General features: G+C 38.0%; 1 protein-coding gene and 1 long non-coding RNA gene across 8 annotated transcripts in view; one reads left to right on the top strand and one right to left on the bottom strand.

Annotated features, from left to right (window-relative positions):
- The window catches only part of prom1a (prominin 1a), a 102,182-nt gene that overhangs the window by 6,779 nt on the left and 73,954 nt on the right, over positions 1 to 21,449 (bottom strand). For 4 of the 7 annotated variants that reach the window (XR_006106118.1, XR_006106119.1, XR_006106117.1 and 1 more), the window contains exons 8-24: positions 21,320 to 21,394; positions 21,122 to 21,185; positions 20,181 to 20,340; positions 19,633 to 19,785; positions 18,809 to 18,932; positions 18,246 to 18,349; positions 17,348 to 17,432; positions 11,861 to 12,007; positions 8,394 to 8,465; positions 7,835 to 7,927; positions 4,636 to 4,689; positions 4,471 to 4,551; positions 4,322 to 4,390; positions 3,739 to 3,828; positions 2,711 to 2,826; positions 1,936 to 1,959; positions 1,452 to 1,520 (exon numbers count right to left, since the gene is read on the bottom strand). Coding sequence is in view for 3 of the 7 variants with exons in the window: in XM_042493054.1 (XP_042348988.1) it covers positions 1,452 to 1,520; positions 1,936 to 1,959; positions 2,711 to 2,826; positions 3,739 to 3,828; positions 4,322 to 4,390; positions 4,471 to 4,551; positions 4,636 to 4,689; positions 7,835 to 7,927; positions 8,394 to 8,465; positions 11,861 to 12,007; positions 17,348 to 17,432; positions 18,246 to 18,349; positions 18,809 to 18,932; positions 19,633 to 19,785; positions 20,181 to 20,340; positions 21,122 to 21,185; positions 21,320 to 21,394 (1,580 nt within the window). In the remaining 4 variants the exon portion in view is untranslated. Of the gene's footprint in view, positions 1 to 1,451; positions 1,521 to 1,654; positions 2,299 to 2,710; positions 2,827 to 3,738; positions 3,829 to 4,321; positions 4,391 to 4,470; positions 4,552 to 4,635; positions 4,690 to 7,834; positions 7,928 to 8,393; positions 8,466 to 11,860; positions 12,008 to 17,347; positions 17,433 to 18,245; positions 18,350 to 18,808; positions 18,933 to 19,632; positions 19,786 to 20,180; positions 20,341 to 21,121; positions 21,186 to 21,319; positions 21,395 to 21,449 lie in introns of those variants that run through there. The other 3 variants (XR_006106120.1, XM_042493055.1, XM_042493056.1) reach the window with 3 other exon arrangements.
- Positions 14,166 to 18,953, top strand: LOC121947885. The gene is made up of 3 exons (XR_006106121.1): positions 14,166 to 14,233; positions 14,334 to 14,465; positions 18,868 to 18,953. It is a non-coding gene; the product is annotated as an uncharacterized LOC121947885 (long non-coding RNA).

Below are 21,449 nucleotides of genomic sequence, written 5' to 3'. Positions count from 1 at the left end.
TAGCTTTGCTTGGCATAAAGATTGATGATGGCCCAATATTTAAAAAATGTCAGTGTTGTGAAAGTGTGTAAAAAAATAAACCTTTTTCACAGAAGACATTTTTACATGTCACAGAAGGAAAAGCACAGATTTAAATAATAAAATGAATGATGGCATAATTTCATTTAGTTAGCTCGTGCATGCAGGTTTTTTAAACACGGGTAAACCCGCTCAATATAAGCGATAGACTGCATTCTCACTACCTGTGAACACAACGTTGCAGCACACAAGTCAGCTTTTGTGTGTGTTGGTTGTTTTGTTGGTGTGTCCGTGTGATGTCACAGACAGGCAGGAGAATGGGTAAACAGTAGACAGCAGCAGGAAAATTTTCAGTTGCTTCTTCATTTCATATATCTCTTACTTACTTACTTTCAAACTCGGTGCAGATGTATTTGGATCTGCGTTTTAGCTGCTTAGGAGGAGACTGAGGGTAATTATTGACAGCGCGTCATTGCATCTCGCCAGTTAAGGAGTTGAAATTGCTGCGTTCCCTCGGGTGATGTGTTCCCATAGGTGCTGCTCAGAGTTTTAAGCGATAAAAACCCGTGTCTACTGCAGAGTCATTTGACCCGGGTGTGAATGCTGATCGCAAGCATTCTCATTGCATTAAAAAGCCAGATGTTAGAGGGTGTTTGCATTTTTTTTGTGCAGTGGGAAGGCTTCGAAGAGAACGGAGCCATATAGTGTCATTAGTAACACTTGTCACTTGTGCTTTTTCTACTACGACAGGTCAAAATGTTTGCTGAGACAGAGGTGTATTTCATCTCATGATATTTTACCAAAAACCACAAATTTAACCACCAAAGGTCAGTAGGACTCTTCCTCTGGGGACCATGAAGATCTACGGTTTTAGGTAAAAGTTTTGTGCTGAAAAATTCCCTTGATGACGATGGGACACTAAAGCAGTGGTGGATCAGTCTGTCAGAGGGGCAGGGGCAACAATCAGCCAGGTTAGCTTCTTCCTCTTGCTTCCAGGCTTAACGTTAAACCAGGCTTATTGCCTCTTGACTCTAGCTCCATACTTCACACACAGATATGAGAGTAGTACCAATCTTTTCATCTAAGGTTTGGAAAAGAAGTGTAGTTGCCTATCTAACAAATTGTCAAACTATTCTTTTAAATTCTTTAAAAAATCTATTTAATTCTGTTAAAATTACTTTTTGCCTCAAAAGCAAAAAACAACTTAAATGTCATATTGTATATTTTCTAAAAAAGGCTACCATTACTTGCCAGCTTTCATATTATTGTTTAATTAGCTGACCTCCAAAAATGTGTGTGCGTGCAATGAATCAACCCCCTCAAAGGCATGCACTTCTGTCCAGCCACGTCACTTTGCTTGTGAAAAGGCTTACATCCCCGGGCATGCCTCCACGTCCCATAACATGCAGTAACAGGATTATTTTAATGTTTACCTTGTCATCATAGGATTTGGGATACCTTGTGAGCTCTCACTATGATAACCATTATTACCAATTTCCATACTGAAAACAAAATGTCGTATACAAAAAAGGGATGAAAAATGTAATGTGAGAGACATGCTGATCAAAGTTTTAGAGTAAAAACGATTTTCTTTTGGAGTAGTCAAACTTTTGAAGAATGCTAAGAGATAAATATATTTGAGTATAAAGCATAGTGTTTTATTTACACTATAACTTACAAAAAACAGGTGGACTTGTAAGGTAATGATTGCAAGAGCCCTTCGTGAAAGGTAAGGGGCACTTTTTCAAAGGTAGCACACAACAAGAAGCCACACCATCCACCCATAAGAGCAATTCCAAGCATAAAAACGTAAACCAGCACCAATAATTTAGTAAACAAGTCTATGTACACGATCCAGAGAAAAGCACAGAGTGATAGAAGTTGAAAGGGAGAAGGGAGGTGGGTAAAATGTCTTACGTTTTCATGGGAATTGTCTCAATGCTATAAAGATACACACAAAAAAACAAAACATAAAAATGTTATTGAAATGTTCAGCGATAGAAATGCACCAGAAAGTTGCCTGTAACCCAGCACAGATCACATGACGAGAGACGCCACCGATCGAGACATTACGTTGTATTTGTGTAAAGCCGTGATCAAATGAGGGAAAAAAAGGTCTGTGAAAGAAATAATATAAATTGACAACTGCTTCAACGTTTCTTTGTAAAGTGCCAAGTGCTTGACAGAGAGGAATGAAACAAAAAAATCAAAGATATGGAAGATGGAAATAGTAGAAATGGTTATCACAAAGTAAAATGCCAAGTCCCAGAAACAGAGGAACTACAAGGAAGACAAAAGGGAGGAGAAAAAAAATCAACAACAAACCCTAAAAATATTATTTATTTGCACTGAATCTAAAACTTATAATTTTCAAAGTAAATAAAACAAAATCTAAATAAATAAATATTATCAAGCAAAATTCAAATTCTTAAGTAAAGAATTAGCAAACTACAAACTGAAAAGTGAAATTCCTCCCTATGATTGGCAGCCTTGCTCAGATATTATGTGCAGAAAGCAGGTAGGAAAGAAGCTGAGGAAGGATGTCCTGCAACCACTGACAGCATATAAAACATCTATGGTAATGAGTACAGACTGTCTTAAAGATCATTGTATCTCATCCTATAAAGTACAAACTATCAAATAAATGTGTACGGTTATAAGGAAGCAGCAAATAAAGAGTAAATATACTCACTCATCGTAAACATCCTCTGTATCCATCCTGCGGTAGTACTTGGCTAGTTTCACTGCGAGGATGATGCTCGGGAGCAGGAAGAGAGTGCTGCAGCCCAGGCCCATCCAGAATGTGTTCTGTAGAAAAAACAAGAAAAGAGCGCTCAAATGAGTAGTCCATAAAATGATCAGTTGATCAACAGGTGTTAAATGATCTATGAATCCCTGGAATCATTTTCCCAACAAAAATGCTGAATACTCTGTAGTTTCAAGTGATACATTTTGAGTATTTGCGACTTTTGTTTGTCTTTTTTGATCATAAATTCAGTATTTCTGCGTTTTGGAGTTTGAACAAAACAAGCAATTTGAGAGATGTCACCTTAGACTTTAGACATTTTTCACTCTTGTCCGACTTTTAAGACCAAATGATAAGTTGATTAGTTAAGGAAAAAATGTGTAGATTTGATAGTGATGAGTGAAATTGTTAGCTGTTATCTGATCTCCATGAACAGATGAAAATTTGGTATGAGAAGCGTTCTGGTTTGCGTTTGTAGGCTGAGTAGTTTTGACTAATTACGCTTGACTGGCAGATAAACAGTCCGTGTAAAGAAATTGGAAAGCATTGCCGATGCAATCTCAGAACCCATCGGCTGTAAATGGAAGTCACTTTTTGTCTACTAATAATGTTTGTATCATATTTTTAATCTACCTTATCACTGCGTGAAATACTAATAATCCTAAGATTTGAAAATATTTTAGCAAACAAAAATTTAGCTGAACTAAAAATCCCATAAAAACATCTATTTCTGTGTTTTTTTTGTATCTGCCATTGTAGACAAAAATATCTTTCTTACTGGCTGTGACAAACACACACAGTATGCACTGTCTAATGACTGTTGCTGCATTTATAGGTGATATATGACCCAAACCACCTGCAGTAAATCTGTTGTGATAGAACCAGCCCAGATGAGCTACAGCTCAAACATTTTGAAACACAGTCCCGCTCGTGTTTAAAGAGGTTTGTTTCCCTGTAATCCTTGATATCGTTACCATGGAGTCGACCAAGAAACTGCAAGCAATGATATCTGCCGTGTCCACCATGTTGCTGAAGGGCTTACATGGTGCAACCTCCATAGCCAACTGCAGAGGGAGAGATATAAACAGTAAATGTCAGCCCATAATAGAATCAAGAATACATAATGAATGTAAACAGTAACGTCATCCCTTTAATGTTAAATTCAACAAAAACTCCTGCTGTGTTGCTACTTGTGTCATTGTACCTTGTAAAACAAGGAAAACAACAAAAATACTGTGATTAGAATAAAAACGTTATATTGACAGCTCTGAGATTGACAAAACAGCATCAGCCTTCAAACGTGATTTTTTTTCACTTTGTTTTGAATTCCTTAAGTTAACTACAGCAGAAACCATTGAGCCACAAAGCAAATTCCTCAGATTTATAGAGGTTGTAACTGTTATATTCGTCGTCTCTATATTTACTCCAAAACTGTAACGTGCAGCCAGGTCTTTTTGCTAGAACGCAGACAAACCCATAAGTGTTTCGGTTTGACGTAAATGAATATTGTACTGAAAGTGTAAGTCAACACAAAATCTTAAAGAAATTAACACTCACAGATGTTTTGACCCATTCTATGTATTGATGGAAGTAGCCAACAATAGTCGCCGTGTATTTCCCTGATTCCTGTGGAAAATTAAGACATAACATGAGTTACAGATCAATTGAATTGAATATATAAACAAAGTAAAAAATCCATCACTTACCCGATTGATTAAATGTGAAGCATTCTGGGAGATGAGGAACTGGGCGGCTTCGATGGCATCAAGAACTGCTGTAACTTTGTTCTGCAAAGAAGAAATGAGAGTTTTAGATTAATTTAGGCTCAAACCTTAAGATTTCAGATTCACACTGAAAGTTGGTTTACTTACTGGCAGATCTGAGGCTGTTCTCTCCAGGTACCTCATACTCTGATTCAGTGCACTCTTAAAAATGAAAATTTAAAGCACAAATTAACACCAGCAGCGTTATAGGTCAGGGGATGAAGTGAAGGGTCGTTCTACACCAGTGAAGCACAAAAAGAGACCAGGCAAGAACAACACTCCATGAACAATAATTTGCTTCCAGCACAGGCATGCTGAGGAATTTTGTTCCAAAATTAAATATCCACAATGCAAACATTGAAATGTTTTACTTACATGATACAATTGCTATCATACGCTGCATCAGCATGTTTTTACCCAAGGTTGTCAAATATCGTCTTTCTTACGCCCCTCACGTTTGATACCGATGCGGAAGGCACCCTGTAATGTCTGTATGTGACACACTGCTGTATAAACGTGTTATAACATGGTTTAAGGTGTCAAATGGTAACAGTTAGGTTTTGGCAGCAAATTTTCATGGTTAGGTTAGAAACACATGTTTTTGGTTAATATAAGTACATTATATGCTGTAAATATGTCACCTGAGTGATGTTAAGTACGTCATGCATGGATGGACGTTACATAAGGTGCTTTGAACAGGCACTGACTTTTGGTTTCAAATGGGACACAAACAGACGTCTCCTTGCTGAAAGTCTGTGTTTGTTTTATCCTCACAAACTTTCTGGCTTGTAGTGACTGTTTAAAGGATAAGAGCGCTCCTAACTGGAGCATGTTTAAACAAATGCTGAGGTACAGAAATATTTTTATGGTGTTTATAACCTTTTGACCTTTTGATTTCTTTCAAAAACATGAGAACAAAGCAATGAGCAACTAATGAAGAAATTACCCCAAAATTAACAAGAAATTAGTAAAATTCATAAGAAAATCACCTGAAAAATAGCAAATAAAAATAAGTTTCAGTTTGTGGGACACCTCTTACTAAGTGTTGTTTTTGAAAGAATTTGCAACAATGTGCTGTTTGCTGGAGTGCCACCAGACCAGAGTTAACAGGTAAAATATGAAACCACTCCTGCGTGCCAGTAACAATTACTGGAAGTTTTTAGTTGCCAAAATAATACTTGCAGCCTAAACAAATAAACAGCACAGGCTAAACACATTTTCTGGCTCTTCCATCATGCTTTACGTTGGAATATGCTGTTGGTATCACACGCTGAGGGGTGTGACAAAGCGTGGGCTTTTAAAAACCTGGGAATATAAACAGGCCGACTGTATGTAACAATTGGACACAGTTTTCACACCGACGCACAGAGCTGTTCCCAAATTACTAACTTAACTGAGGTAACATTGGTGGATATTTGGTAACATTTTGGTTCAAAACCCTTCATGTTCAACAACACCATATATGTGATCTCAGTGTAAATGTAAATACAACAACACGAAACATATGCTATCCTACTATACCACCCATGAGACATATCTTCTCAGATTACTATGTGTCACATTTGTGAGATAAAATATCTCTCTAAATGCTCCAAATAACGAATGGGGACACTAAATACACAGGATGAACACATTTCAGCTTACCCTTGCTCTAACATATTTCTTGAAGTTGAAAGTGGAAAAAAGAAAAACATGAAAAGCTGTTGTAAAAGCTGTGTTGAAGTGCATCACTGCCTCTGTGAATCACTGGTAGCTGTAAATCCTTGGTGTTACTCAAAAGAATGACATTTCTTCTGACAGAGAAAATAAAACTGAATATTTAACTTGTTTTTTAGAGATGTGTCATGATTGATGACACATGCCTGAGGGTCCAAAACGCTCTGCTTTGGATAATATTAAATAAAACATTGAAAGATATTTTCTCTGTCAAGGATGGTATCATTCTCTTAAATAGGCATTAGCATAAGAATAAGACTCCAATTCCTGGTACACAGTAACTTTGGCATACACACTCACACTACAGCACAATACAACCGTTTACCTGATGAACCTTTCCTACTGAGCAAAGATTATCTTTAAGCAAATGGTTTCTTTATACCTGCTTTAATTGATTTCTGGGCACTGTGGGGCAACAAGCTGTAAACACAACACTGACTTCACCTTATAAAGTTGTTGGCAAACAGTTTCTTATTTATACATCAAGCACACAGAGCAACATTATTATTCATTCAGAGTCATCTGATGAATGTAAGTACAATATTTATTCTCTTTTAGCTCTGTTTTTGGTCCCCACCAACTCCTGAGGGAAATATTTGGCTCTTAAGTTGCAAATTGCTCAACTATTTTTACCATACACTCTTCGGTGCTGGACTGGTCGTTTATGGGGGGTGAAGCAGAATTTTTATTTATTTATTTTTTAATGGGTATGGGAAGACTGATGCAAAGCAGTAACGGTGTCCGTGAAACCAAAAACAGTGAGCTAAAAGATGCTAAAATGCTCTGTTGGGCTGAGCCAGGTGATAACTCTGGATTTTTCAATGTGAGTGACACCTTTCACATTATGACGAGTCATTTGATACATTATTAATGTAAAACTTTAGATCAAAGCAGCTTTAAAGTCTACTTAAACTTCAACATATTCTAGCACTTAAAAGATAGAATAGGTAAATTTGCGTCAGGACAGTGTTAGCGTTTAATCTGCAAAACATAATTAAATGGTCGGACTGGAAATGCTTCTTGGTGGCCGTTTATGCCTGTATTTAGGGCTGTCCAGTCTTAACAGGGTGTGAGACAAAAACAACAGTGTACAGGCTAAAAATACCAAAATTCCCCTTTAAGTAACCATTCAAGAATAGGTGAGGATGTGGTGCATTTACTTGCAAATGAAACACAAATAGAACAAGAGCTGTGCAATTCTGACTCTGTGATTTAGTCTAATCCTCCTCTATGCTGGAAATCTGTAAAATATTAAGTAGAAAATATTTATTGTATGTTGCACAATTAAACCTCCGCGGTGACTGTTGTGCTGATGTCATTTTAGGTCATTGTTTTTCAGTCAAAACAACAAATTTAACCAAATGAATGCAAAGAACATAAGTTGCTGTTTTTGCATAGTTTGTAAGTGGTTTAGGGTGGATGTTTCCTTTAAGGAGATGACTACACAGAATATCGAACCCAAAAACCAAAAGTCCAGCCAGTCATGGATATCTGGACTGAAAACAGACACACACACACACACACACACACACACACACACACACACACACACACACACACACACACACACACACACACACTGAGGCTTTACCATGGCCTGCTCCATGGGGATGATCTGTTGACTGTGGATCTGCCGCAGAGTGCCGACGTGGCCTTTAAGTGCGGTCTGCAGAGCGCCTCTGGGCTGAAACAAACACACGCAGAGAAAAAGGCAATTTTTGTGAAACATCATTTATCAAAGCCCTGAAGGAAATTTTCCCCCATAAACTATTATACAAGTCATGTCAGAGAAATTATTTATTATTTCCCTTGCTGGACAATAATAATAAATCTCTGTTTTTCTCCTGTAGACCCACTAACTGTGAGCACCATCTTTCTGGAGGATCCTAGAAAACTCTGCATTTAGGCTAATAAATGTGTTTCCTTCATGAGACCCCCTAAAGGCAGCCAGACTACTCCCCCAGAGTCTCTATTGAAGGACAGTTGTTATGTTTTGGACAAAGATGCATCAAGCAGGGAGACTAAAGACACCCAAATCCACCAGAAGACTGCCATGGCGTTGTAGATACATGAGTAAATCAAATAATGTGAACTAAACAAACACTGCTGATGTTTGTATTTCAGCCAGAAGGGCAGTGAGGTGGTCTTACCATGAGGTCGGTCTGGGCCTCCAGCTCTCTGGCAAATGAGAGCAGGTCCACCTGAGTGACTCCTTTGTTGACCTGAAGATGATCAGTTAAAAAAAAAGAAGTTAACATTTTCTCTTAGCAGTAATTTTGTGAGGTACTCAGATGATCTGCCATCCATTTTTAGCTACATAATTAAAAAACAGACTCTTTTATTTTTGCTGGTTGTGCTGCTTTTGTCAATACTCATTTAAAAAAGTCCCACTCGACCTTCGAATGACTATTAAGATAACGAATAAAGACACATGGCTTGAATAATACTGAGCTGCTTTGTTAAAAGCACATCAGTAGGGAAGCATTATATTTTAAAGCTTTCTGTAAAGCTGCCAGGTTGATAAAAATCAATAAATTCACACCAAAGATCAAGTCTGTCTTTTCAAATACAAATGTTAGGCCCTATCTAGACGTGTACAGGTATTTTTATACGACCTTTTTCTTTACATTTTGGCCTCTTGTCCACACAAACAGAATTTTAGGTTGCGGAAACAGTGCTGATTTTTCAAAACTCGTTTACTGTGTATCTATGTGCAAATGCAGAATGTAACGTTCAGGATTCAAAGTTTCTTTATTAGTACCTCAGGGTAAATTTGTTGTGCAGACACAAAATTCAGCCATCCAAAACAAGACAGCACAACAACACACAATAAAACAAGTATCATCTAGTATTAAAATAGTATCAAAGTATAAGTATCATCTGGTAAACGAGATGTAGTCTTGCATTGTTGCTTTGAGTAGTCAGCAATGCTGAAAAACACAATAATGGTTTCCTTAAGTTTTGTTGGCACTTTTTAGTCTAACTTTTTTATTGTTGCACCACTGCACAGACGAACAGAGGTGTCTGCTGGGACCGGTGTTTCTGTCCCTCCTCAGCGTCCGTGGTTCAAAGTCCACCAGGAGGAACAGTTTTGGATCAGGCCCAGTCACACTGCAGTGGGACGCTGTCTAGAGTGGGATTACTGTTGATGCAGAATTGAAGACAGCTTTTTTGTGTCCAGAGCATCACTCGTGTTGAGTGAGCTTCTTCATCCTTTATCAAAGGGGAATAAATTGTGATGAGATTTCTGTAGGTGTTTTGGAAAAGGTAACTTTGGCCTGTATACTTAGTTGTCTTTTTTACGAGGGGAGACTGCTGAAGACAAATGCTGGCGAGCATATGGAGTTGTTTGTACATTCTGGTGTGGGCAGAATTATTTTGTGAAATGAAGGTCCTGTGGACAGAATTATTTTTAAGTTGAAGAAAAATATCTGTTTTTTTCCCCAAAATGTCTGTATTGATGTGGAAAAGGCCTTAATTGATGGAAGTAAATTAAGGTTGTTGGAAACCTGCATAAATGTGTGGATGCTGGACTCTTATATTTATTCCATTAACAAACATTTGTTGGACATAAAACCTCTCATCCTGATTTTCGGAGAGAGCGTTGCGTATCAGGACAGGTGGTGCACCTGACTGGAGTCCTAAAAGCTTTTTTTTTTTTTTTTTTTGCTCTCTCAGGAAATAAATCTGAGTGAACATGACAGGTAGTGTTGGAGAAGGCAGGGAGTGCCATGCCCCAGCTTGCTCCGACACACTCTTTGTCTTGGCGGGAATACTTTTAGACGATGGAGCGTCAGTGATCCTCAGCAGATCCCAGTGCTCAGCGTCACGTCGCAGCTCCTGTTCGGGGAAGCATGGCCGCCTGCTGTATGTTAGCTGACAGCAGACGACGAGGCTGTTTAACCGGCCCGTAGGAACGAAGCTATTTCTGGTAACATACCATTAAATTACATATCTAATACAATAATATTGGTGTATGTATAGAATAATCTATTATCAATATTTGATAATAGATTATACTGATATATAATAACTGATATTTCACAAACTTATTTTAAGAGCTAGCACTAAGAAGGTGATGTCACTCTGTGTTCCCTGTTAGTCCCTTTAAAGGTCCAGTGTGTTGGATTTAGGGAGATATATTGGCAGAAGTGAAATATAATAAGTACATTTTATTTATTGTTTGATCACCTTTTTGTTACGTTAGAATGAACCGTTAGATCTACATAGGAGGCGGGTCCTCGTTAATAGCGCCATGTTGCACCACCATGTTTCTAAAGTAGCCCAGAGGGGACAATCCAAACATTGGGTCCAGAGAGGGCCTTTTGCGTTTTCACTTCAGCCACTGTAGTTCGAAGCCCATCTGCAATGAGCAGCATGGAAATTACACTGATTTGAAACGTGGAGCTGCTTTATTCAGTGTTTTCGAGATGTTTTTAAAATGCTCGGCCTGTTTGTTCTGAAGGGAAGGAGACCTCTGCGAATAATTTGGCTCTCAGTCAAAACCTCCTGAACGTCCTGATCTATGTTGTCTGAGAAGAAAATGGTGCTGATTTGTAACATGAGAGTGCTTTTTTTGGTGTTTTTGCCGGTTTAAATCACTGATTCTGTTTGTTTTGGAAAGACGGAGACATCTGTGGATAATTCAGCTCACAGTAAAAACCTGAACGTCTGGATCAGAAAAAGGTGAACACCACAATCAAAGCTGTCAGCAACATATTGCATATACTTTGACGACATTGCATAGCCTATTTTATTTTAGTTTTTAGATGTGTTTATTTATATATATTTTTTTATTTTTTAGCTGCAGACATGCATGCACATAAACACATGTACACAAATGACCTCAATAACCACCCATAGCAAAGTAAATTAACCAGTTTACATATCAACAATAGAGGCAATACCATGATGCCTGAGCATTTGTTTGGTATGTTTGTTGTTTTTTGTTTGTTTTTTTTGTCCTGTTTTGTCTGGTCTTGTCTAAATTTCGGTCTCCATCTATGCCTGTGTATGCGTTACATATGATGACCTTGTTTTTGTTATTGTTTTTGTACTGCCCTTTTGCACTCACTAATAACAAAAAAACCCATTACACAGCCTGTTGATTGATTAATTAAATTTCATACATCCGGTTAAATTCTTAATGATGATGATCATTGATCAATTGTTGTCATCCCGAGTGAGCACACACTAACTCGTCATAGAAAGGGGGTTAGCACACGATAGCATGTGGTGGGTGATCTGCACTCCTCGATGCCAGAGAGCTCAGAGATGCGCTGATTTGTAAAGTGAGACTGATTTATTCATTACTTTTAGCTGTCGTTATCACCGGGTCTGTTTGTTTTTGAGCGGCAGAGATCTCTGTGGATAATTCGGCTCATTGTCAAAACTTTCTGAACACTGAAAGAATCTGAGCAGGGAGAAGTTTTAGCTGGTTGCAATCTGCATTTCACAGCTAGACGCCATTAAATCCCCTTAAATCTTACACACTTCACCTTTAGGTTTCCTCTCATAGAAACACATTTTTAGTATGTTTGTACTCGTCCTTTCATATTTAATAAGCTCTTAATTCAGCATCTGTTTGTTTCTGCACACATGTAAATAAATGCGTCACCTCTTCCAGGTAGTCTGCGTAGTTGATTTCCGACAGCCCGGCTTCAGAGAAATCCAGGAGGTTCTGCTTCCCCTCTGCCTCTAACAGGATTATCCCCCTCAGGTCGATCCTGACGCTGTCCAGCTGACTCACCACATCCTTCGTAAACTGTAAACACAAAAAAGGTACAGCAGTGGGTTTGAATGGGTTAGGGTTAGAGTTAGAAATGTGAAGTTTTTACAATATTTGATGACTTTCCAATAATCAATCGAACATCGAACACATTTGGCACTAAGGTTACCTCGGGGCGCCGTCTGTGTGTGTGTGTGTGTGTGTGCCTGTTAGACAAGTTTGAATGTGAGTCACAGTTGAGGTCAGTGTACAGTACAAACAGGGAATCCCTTTTCGTCTACAAAAACGTTGTAAACATAATGAAAGGCCTTCAGAAATGCTAAACAAATGTTGGCAAGAGGGTGACCAAAGATCCAAAAGATGTGGTTTGGATGGAAGTTCACATATCCCACTGGAGTGGTGTTTCCTGGTGCTGTCTGAGCGGAAACATTGGCCTTGTTTCTACTGTAAATTGCAGAACTCATTATTGCATTGCTGCACACAATCATTTCTTTTAGTATTTTTATTTTTATCTTGTCTTAATGACTTTTATGTCGTCTTTAAAGTACTTTGTATTGCCTTGTTGTTGAAAATCTCTACACAAACAAATTGGAATGCAAATCGCACAGTTTATGTGTCAATAACCATAAAGAACTTTGTAATATTGTTTATTATGTTTGATTTTATTGTCTGTTCTGCAAGCCATAACCATAGATAGACATACGTTAGCAAATATGATCGTCCAAAAGGGATGTCTTGAATAGTAATATGCAATTTCACCAACAAAAAGAAAACACATGCTGTTTTTGTGGCACTTTAAAGAGAAAACAACAAAGATGTTGGCAATAAAGATGTTTGTCCTAAATTGACATGGTGCTAACAATGTATGAGGATGGGTTGGATTTCCTCGAAAACTATAAAATGTCCGACATAATTGAAGTTATTGTACTGAGTATAAAGATTGTTTCTTAAAACAAGTTTTAAAAAAAATCTGTCGAAGGATGGTATAAATCAAATTAAATTCACAGGTTAGCTCCAAAAACTATCTTGAAACCAGTGAGTTCAGCAGTTATAATTCCATAATTTATTGTCTATATTTCAACTGTGCAATAGGGACAATAATTCTTCACATCAATGTTTTAACTCTACAATAATTAATTAATTCATATTTATTTGATCATGTCAGTGTCTGATTTCCAAAACAACAAAAACCCATTATACGCTTTTTTCATTTCAAACATGACATACTATATTTATAGATTGTTATGTAACATAAAGCCCACATTTTTGAATATATATGTTTACATACTATAGCATATGACACATATTTTATTTATTTTCAAATATTCTCCATAAACTACTGGTGTGAAAATTCAGGCATAATGCGCATACTTTATTTTTATTTTTTATATACTACTTGCTTTTACACTTATTTCTCCTATTTATACTTGAGATCAAGTTGTCTGAAGTATTTCTGATGACGGTATTGTGAAGCAAAATGCCCAAATTAACAAGTTTATATCTAAATCTGTAAGTAAAATTTACCAAAAGTTCTAATCTGGGATTAAAAACATTAAATCCTAAATTTATTTACTCAACAGTCAATATAAACAGTTTCCACAAAGAAACCAATAGGCTCTCAGCTCTCCCGCTCAACCAATCAGTTTGAAGCGCCACAAACCGACGCATGCGCAGTAGGTGGAGTAGCTCGCGCATGAACATAGTCCGATCAACAGCCGAAGTTGAGAGTCACGATCAGCGGAAGTGATCAATATAATCTGACACCAACGATCATGTATATTGTTTACAGCCTAATTAAATATAAACCCAAAACGACGTTTTAACGCGTTATTAAAATCTGATCTTTAAAACTAACGCGGCGCTGATGTATGTGAAGAAGGCGCGTTTTTCTCAGGTGTAAACTGATGACGCAGGTTAGCAGGTAAATGTTAGCAGCACATCAGCCGCAGGCTAGCGCAGTTTTCAAGCGTCTCTGGTTTAAACACTGCTGTTAGCTGTTAGCATCACATCAGCCTTCTCTGGTGTAAACGCTGCTGTTAGCTGTTAGCTGTTAGCATCACATCAGCCGCCTCTGGTGTAAACGCTGCTGTTAGCTGTTAGCTGTTAGCATCACATCAGCTGTCTCTGGTGTAAACGCTGCTGTTAGCTGTTAGCTGTTAGCATCACATCAGCCGCCTCTGGTGTAAACGCTGCTGTTAGCTGTTAGCTGTTAGCTGTGACGCAGATGTTTGCGTGGTGGAGACGAGAAAAACTGACGGACAGGTATTGACAACAGTAAAAAAGTTAAAAGCTTTGAACTTTGTTTTGAGTAATTAAAGTCTGGATTGAGTATCATGGACCTAATGTGGCGTTGTCCTTTCAGGTGATGTCACATTTACATGAAGACACTTCTGTCCCTGCGCATGGATTATTAAAAACAAATGGATACCATCTAATGTCTTCATCGCCTGAGTGGAAATACTCATGAAGTGCTGACGGAGGATCTACATTCATGGTAAGAAAATTCAAAATATTCTCCTTTTTGTACATCCTATGGCTTTTAGACCTCACTGTGCTCAATGTAACATCACGATGATATTTTCATCATTTTCCCACACTTATTATTTTTCCATAAGAAACAGCCTCCTCTTGTCTCAACCTGATCCTAATTTAAGATCTTAAAATGCTTTTTCCCCTCTCTGTCACTGCAGTGCTCTTTATTTGTCTGAAATGATCACCTCTTGAGATAACACTAGCATCCAAAAGAAAACTTAATTGGCTTATAAATTAACCTGTACCATTTCAGAAATGTGTGTGATCAAATTCAACTCCCAAGTCTGTTATTTTTTCATAGTGGCTGGTGATTTTAATCAACTCATCCTTAAACTCAGAACATGTTGCACGTTAGCGAGAAACGGATCAATGTTTAATAATTTCCAATTAAGAAGCTGATTTATTTCTGATGAGGCAAAGAAAAGACTATTGCTAGCAGCACAATTTTACTCTGTGATAACTTTTTGTTTTTTTCACTCTTTTCTTATAATGAAAATGAGAATGTGAAGACACTAACAGTTCGGTGTATATCTGGTAGCGTATACAAAAATAAAAGATTTAAAAAAATCTTAAAAAGTCCAAGTTAATATGATGATATAATAAAAAAAAAGGGTCATATTAGAATTGTATGATAAATACACTACATTACCATCAAGCTGAGTGCAAGTGACTAATTTAATCACAGACAGTTAGTTTTAATCTGAGAATTAGCCAATATTTTTTATTTTCTATATAACTGGTATCAAACCTAATTTGTTTTTTTTTTGTCTGAATATTGTTATTTAACTATGTAAGCACTTGATGTTGCACTTTAAGTGTGAACTGTACTATACAAATAAAGGTATTATTAATAATAATATTATTTTCACAGCAACCTAATAGAGAACGACGTATCACCATAGGAATAAAATGCATTTTGTTAAAAAGGAGACACTTAGATGTGGACTAGACAAGTATTCACGATTTGAAAAGATTCTGGCAGCAAATATCCAACATAAAAGTCTGTTTTATGTTATGTTTTTGTAAAATATGACGATAGTATTTAAGATGATATAATAACTACCCTACAGTCTTTTTGCTGTAATTCTGTCAGGTAGAGGGTCACATTTTTTGGGGAGGTGGGGGATTTAAAACATGCAGACATTTAATGAAGACAAATGACCAGTGTGCAGAGCAGCGTGGGACATATCAGCTGTTGGCTGAAACGAGCCAACACTATCTTGCCAACTGGCAGGAAAGTACTGACTGTCTCAGGCAGGCAGGAGTGGCCGGCTCAGGGCTGAGAAGAAATAGAAACTTACATCAGTGTAGTGTTTCCGGCGAACACTGAGGCAAAGGCTGAGGCGTGTTAAAGCTATCAGCTTTTGGCACACGCTTTGTTTTGGCAGCAAAGAAATCATTAGGTAATGGTTTTGAGATGCTGCAGCCAAGGATGGAGATTTCTTGACATCCCATCAACGTTAGCGTATGGAGCTCTATGTCGAAACTGTGTAGTAAATGAATTCTAACCCTGGTTGAGCGTGTTGTGCAGTGCTTTGATTTATTGTATATTACCTGCCCGCTGTAGTATTTTATGAAGGATACTGCAGAGAATAGTTTATGCTGTGAAATTATCTTATATTCTGAAAAAAACAGCACACAGTGCTCCCTAACTCTAAGCTTGTTATAAAGACAGAACTGTATTCAGAAGTATACTGTCTCCACATTTGGCTTCGACACAGACGTGACTATCACAGAGTGACACTATTGACAAAAAGAGCTTGCCTTTCCATTTTCGCTTCATAATGATGGCTGGTGTGGTGGCTGCAGCAGAAATAAGCCTGCTAATGTTTTAAACATACATCGCCATGCTTGTTGGAGCGCTATCGCGAGAGGAAAAGTCACATAACATCACTCAGTGGAAATGTAGTCATCTTGTGTTTTATCAACATTTTGAAACTATCGCTTAATTTTTTGCTCAAATCTGTTACAGAAACCTGCCTTCTGTGCACTCAGGCTTTCTGCTTCAGGTTCTTAAAATTGATCCATCGCTTGCCACTTACTTCCACCTTAAAATAATATTAAGAGGTATAACTGTGAAAAGCAACACTGTTGCCTCAATTAAGGCAAGAGAGGCACGCTGGCAGAAAATTACTAATACAAGTTAATATAACCTCTTTATATGATCACTTTCATTTCTAATCTGGCAGCTGCACATTCTGGAGCTCTGAAACTTTAAACTTGATGCAGCAGATTGAGGCATTATAATCCAGAACTATATTTGCACACCTGCGCAATTTCAGTATCACAACATGCAATTTTACTATCACAATGTGCAATTATCCATGTGTAGAAGGTGTTACTTTTTTTAACCGCTGAGTTTTGGGTCATGTTTATGCTATTTATGTTGTTGTTTTCGCTTTATTTATGTTGCACATACCTTGCTCTGATATCCCTTTGTTGCTGTAATGTTGCAAACTGTGTGGCTCATACACTGACACTGATTATAGAGTGACACTACTTAAAGGAGCTGTTAAAAGCAATTTTCAGCTGATTTCAAACTGAAACTTGCAACATAACCTGCACCCAAACTGGTTAAGTTTGAGTGCCGCATCAGTAACCATGGCTACGTTAAAAGAGAGCCACCTTCTCAGGACAGAAAACATACCTCACTAAGCCAATTATCTTGTTTCATGGTACAGCCCTCAGGAGTGAGGACATTTTATGTCACCTTTACCTTATCGGTTAAATGATAACACAATGTTCTGATCTAATATCCATACTGCAAGGAATGAATCAATACAAATACGCTCAGTAGGTCCCTACATCACATGACAGACTAATGCTGTGTTTGAGTTTACTGACCACTGTAGTGTTCAGGAACGAGGAGATGTTGAAAACTTTGTCCAGACGCATGGCTGAGTAGATGCCTTTGTTCTCTTTGCAGGTACTAAGACAGACACACACATAAAAACAGGTATAACAGAGAAAAAAAGAGGAGAAAGATGTCAGTTTAAGAGTTTCAAAGTGAAAATATTTGCTGCCACCAAGTGAACTTGACTGGAAGTACACGACACTCTGACATGTCCCCTGATAGAAAACAGTGCAATGTTCCCCAAAAGCCTGGAACATCTGCTAACATGTCAAAGATAAATGTCCCACGATAACATTTAGGCAGCTACGTACCAAATAGACTCACATAATGTACACAGTATTAGCACTGCTTGCTTTTTAATGGGCAAAAGACCTGTTGCAGCAACACTGCTCTATTTGGAAATATAATGACTGCAGGCCTGCCGTCCCAGTCACCGAATATTATGCCGCTTCTCGCTAGGAAGAGATGATGAAAGCTGATGCAACCACCGAGAAAGAGGCAGAAGAAAAGCAGCACAGATAGTGTTGAAAAACGATGCTAATGAGCTTGTCAAGGTTAATAGAAACTCTCATTTGCATCTCCATCAATGGAAATAAAATATTCAGTAGCATGCTTGATGTCTGACCTCACGCCTGCGCCAAAACAAAAATCTAAGCAACATGTGAAAAACGGCATCATGCAGTGATTCCACAGCATTATTGAATAAATGGCCCGTCTTGCTGCAAAATCCATACAGTTTTGTAACCAAACTAAATATGAAATGCAGATAAGACGGTGTGGAGCAGGTCGTGAGGAGAATAATCATCACCATCACAGCATTGCTTTTGAAAGGTGGCAGACATAACACTGCCACTGTCACCTAAATACATAAAAATGAGTTTGCTTTGCCTGTATAAGCTCTCTGCTGTCAGCTCCAGGTCAGAGTCGTTGTACATGTAGCCGGGGATGAAGTTCTTCCAGTCTGGGTTGACCAAATACGGGCTGTCCACAACCTGGCGGCGGATCAGAGGGACAGAAAGACAATACGTGATTAATTATTCTCATGGGGAGCAAATAGGACCAATCAGTGAATTAAGTAAAGTTGACTGCAATTTAAGGCCGACACACATATCCAAACAAAGCAGTGTTCTTGCTTTACATTTTCTTGAGTGTTTTCTATTTTAAAAAATCTAAATCGGGTAAAAAATCCTTGGAATCCTTGGAAAACAGTATAGAGGAGAAACTGTCTTTATTTTAACCGTGTGACAGAGATGCTCATTTAGGGGTTTAGGCATAAAACCACTATGTGCTAATGTGCACACAATACAGGCACAATTGAATATAAAGAAATATGTTCTGTGTGAAAATGAAGTCACACTACTTTGCAGCACATTTTGTACTGTCTGTCTGTACATTTTCTTCCCACAGTAAAGATGCCCGTTTGTAATATTTAGGGGGGATTTGTGACTTACATTGAAGATTTCTTTGCTGTGAAACGGTTCACAAACAAGTTTCTCCATGTTCCCTCCAGCCAGGAAGATGATGGTCACCACTCCCATCAGCACCCAGGAGAAGATGATGCTGAAGCCGACGCCGCTGCGGAAAAGGACAGCAACCCTCAGGTACAGACACACTCTTTTATATTTTTTTTTCGTGCTGAAAGAAAGTTGTTGCCTTTTGTGTGAGGCTTCTAAAATTCTCAATTTGGTTCTTTTCTGGTGGGAAACAGATGTGTCCGTAAGTAAATATTTTGTGGCATCTTAATGTCATGTTTAAGTTTAAGTTCTTCTTCATGTGGGAACAGGTTCTGCATGTTGTGCAAATCTGTAACAGTTTGTTGAGGTATTATATTACATATGTTTTGTTTGCATAAGCTTCGGTAACAAAGGCAGCTTGAGGTCACCTTCGTTCTTTCATGCTCTCTTAGGTGGTCTTTTACGTGATTGATTGTATTCGGGATGATAACAGTTCCTTAATAATCGGTCGTTGTGGGTTGCGGTGAGCGTTAATTGAGGAAAAACTGCATTTGGTGTTTGAAATAAACAACATTTTTATGTCGTTTTACTTATAATGATTAATAGATCGTTAATTTTACAACCCGAGACTGAATACTTTGGTCTTCTTTTGTACCATGAACAGTAAATAGTCCAGTGAAGTAGCAGGAGTTGTGGCAGTTACTGTAGAAGTAGTACTAAAAATACTTGAAGTGAAGTGTACCATGCCGTCATCAAACTGAGTTTTGTGGCAAACCGTCCTCTGTATTGGAACTATCAGAGCATGTTGTTTGGACACTCACGCCATGAGCATCGTTCCCCCCGTGTTGGAGATGCAGCCTCGTGTCGTAGGTGACGCGTGCTTGTCGTATCCCAGGGTGCCACAAAGCAGGCCCAGGTAGTTGAAGGCCAGCACCAGGACCACCATGCAGCAAAGAGCAATACAGCCAATCCACCTGTAAGCAGCCGTAAAAAAAACCCCAAAAATAGAATAATAATATCTCCCACCGCAGCTTAAGTGTATATCAGCATCTGTCCTGCTAAAGTATCCCTGAGCAAAACATCGAAACTCTGTCTGCTCATAATAAAACAGCTAAATGGGGTAAAAGAAAAGCCTTTAAAAGAACTGATATATCATCTTTGGTTTCCCTCTGCTGCACTATTTTAAACTGAATTAATGCAGAAGTGATATGAATATTTCATAAATGCAAAATATTAGTGTAAGCTTATACAGTTTTGTGGAGACAGTCTGATCAACCCAGACAGCATGACGCTAAATGTCAGGCATCAAGATAGAGGCAACATTACAGCAGCTCAGCTTTTTTCCGTTTGTGTCAGGAGGTCAGCGTACCTGTAGAAGTCCATTTTGTCAATTTCAGGGTAGTAGTCCTCGATCTTGGCGTGGGCATGGCTAATGAAGATGGTGAAGTTAGACAGGCAGCTCTGCACAGGGAATACCTTGGAAAAGCTGCTGATGTTATTGCCAATACCGTCCACCAAACTCTGCACAGCTGAGAGACAGATCAATGAGTTAATCATCATTTCCAATCAGTTGTACCAGATAAACAAATAAAGCTGCCGACTGCAGGAAAAATATTTAAAATCCATACTCATGAACATGCTCATGTTTAATAGTCTGTTTGGTTTCTGATGAAAGATGGTAAATGACATAAATCAGATATGTTTTTATACTAAAATAAGAAACTAATTTTGCTTAAACTCACAATGCAAAAGAAGAAAAAAGACATATGGAGCGAGCAAAAAGAGCACGAAATCCCAGTTCATATAATCCATTCTTGTAGGGCAGGGCGATATGGGCTGCAGTGTATTGCGACAATTTTAGGCTATATCTCGATACACAATGGATATCTCAATATTTTTAAATCTCCACAAAAGCACTTTTTTTTTTTTTTTTACCAGATGCCTTCTTTGATGTGACAATATTGTAGAAGTGACTATTGGTACTTTGAAAAAATATTAACACAATTCAGTTTTTGATCAATAATCATTAGTAATGTAGATATAATGACTTTGTGGGTAAAGGCAAGTATTAAGACAAGTAGAACTGTCTGATGAGGTGAAAAAAATACGTCACTTTAATGTAATGCAACTTTTGAAATCAGGACAAAACACCATTTATTCCATATCACTATAGAACAACATACAAGACCGTATATAGACTCATATCCTGATATAGTATAATATCTTTGTATTGCCCAGACCTAGTAGTAATACTCATGATTAACAGAGTGGAATTATATATCTTTACTTTCAAAAGGAAACGTCACTTACTTTCCACAACACTCCTGGTCTGTTCAACCACCATGTGTGGCGTGTTGTTCAAAGAGGCGTAGCCCTGTGAGACAAAATATGTTGGAACATGGAGTTTCTGTGCCTGTTTTGTTGTTTGAGGGTAACTTGTTTTTAGATAAATTGACATTACAGACTGAACGCATCTAGAATATCCATCGATTTATGGTCGAGGCTCACCCTCTGGACTATAGCACTGAGGTCCGTTTTCAATACGTCGTTCACCTTTTGCAGCTGAGCGTTCACTTTGGGTAACTGAAATAGAAACAGACAATAAATTCTGATAAAAATACACAGTGATGAATCAAAA

Source organism: Plectropomus leopardus, chromosome 9 (genome assembly GCF_008729295.1).
Source record: "Plectropomus leopardus isolate mb chromosome 9, YSFRI_Pleo_2.0, whole genome shotgun sequence".
NCBI lineage: Eukaryota > Metazoa > Chordata > Actinopteri > Perciformes > Serranidae > Plectropomus > Plectropomus leopardus.
Note: the sequence above shows the minus strand (reverse complement) of the source record. Positions and strands in the feature narration are given on the sequence as shown.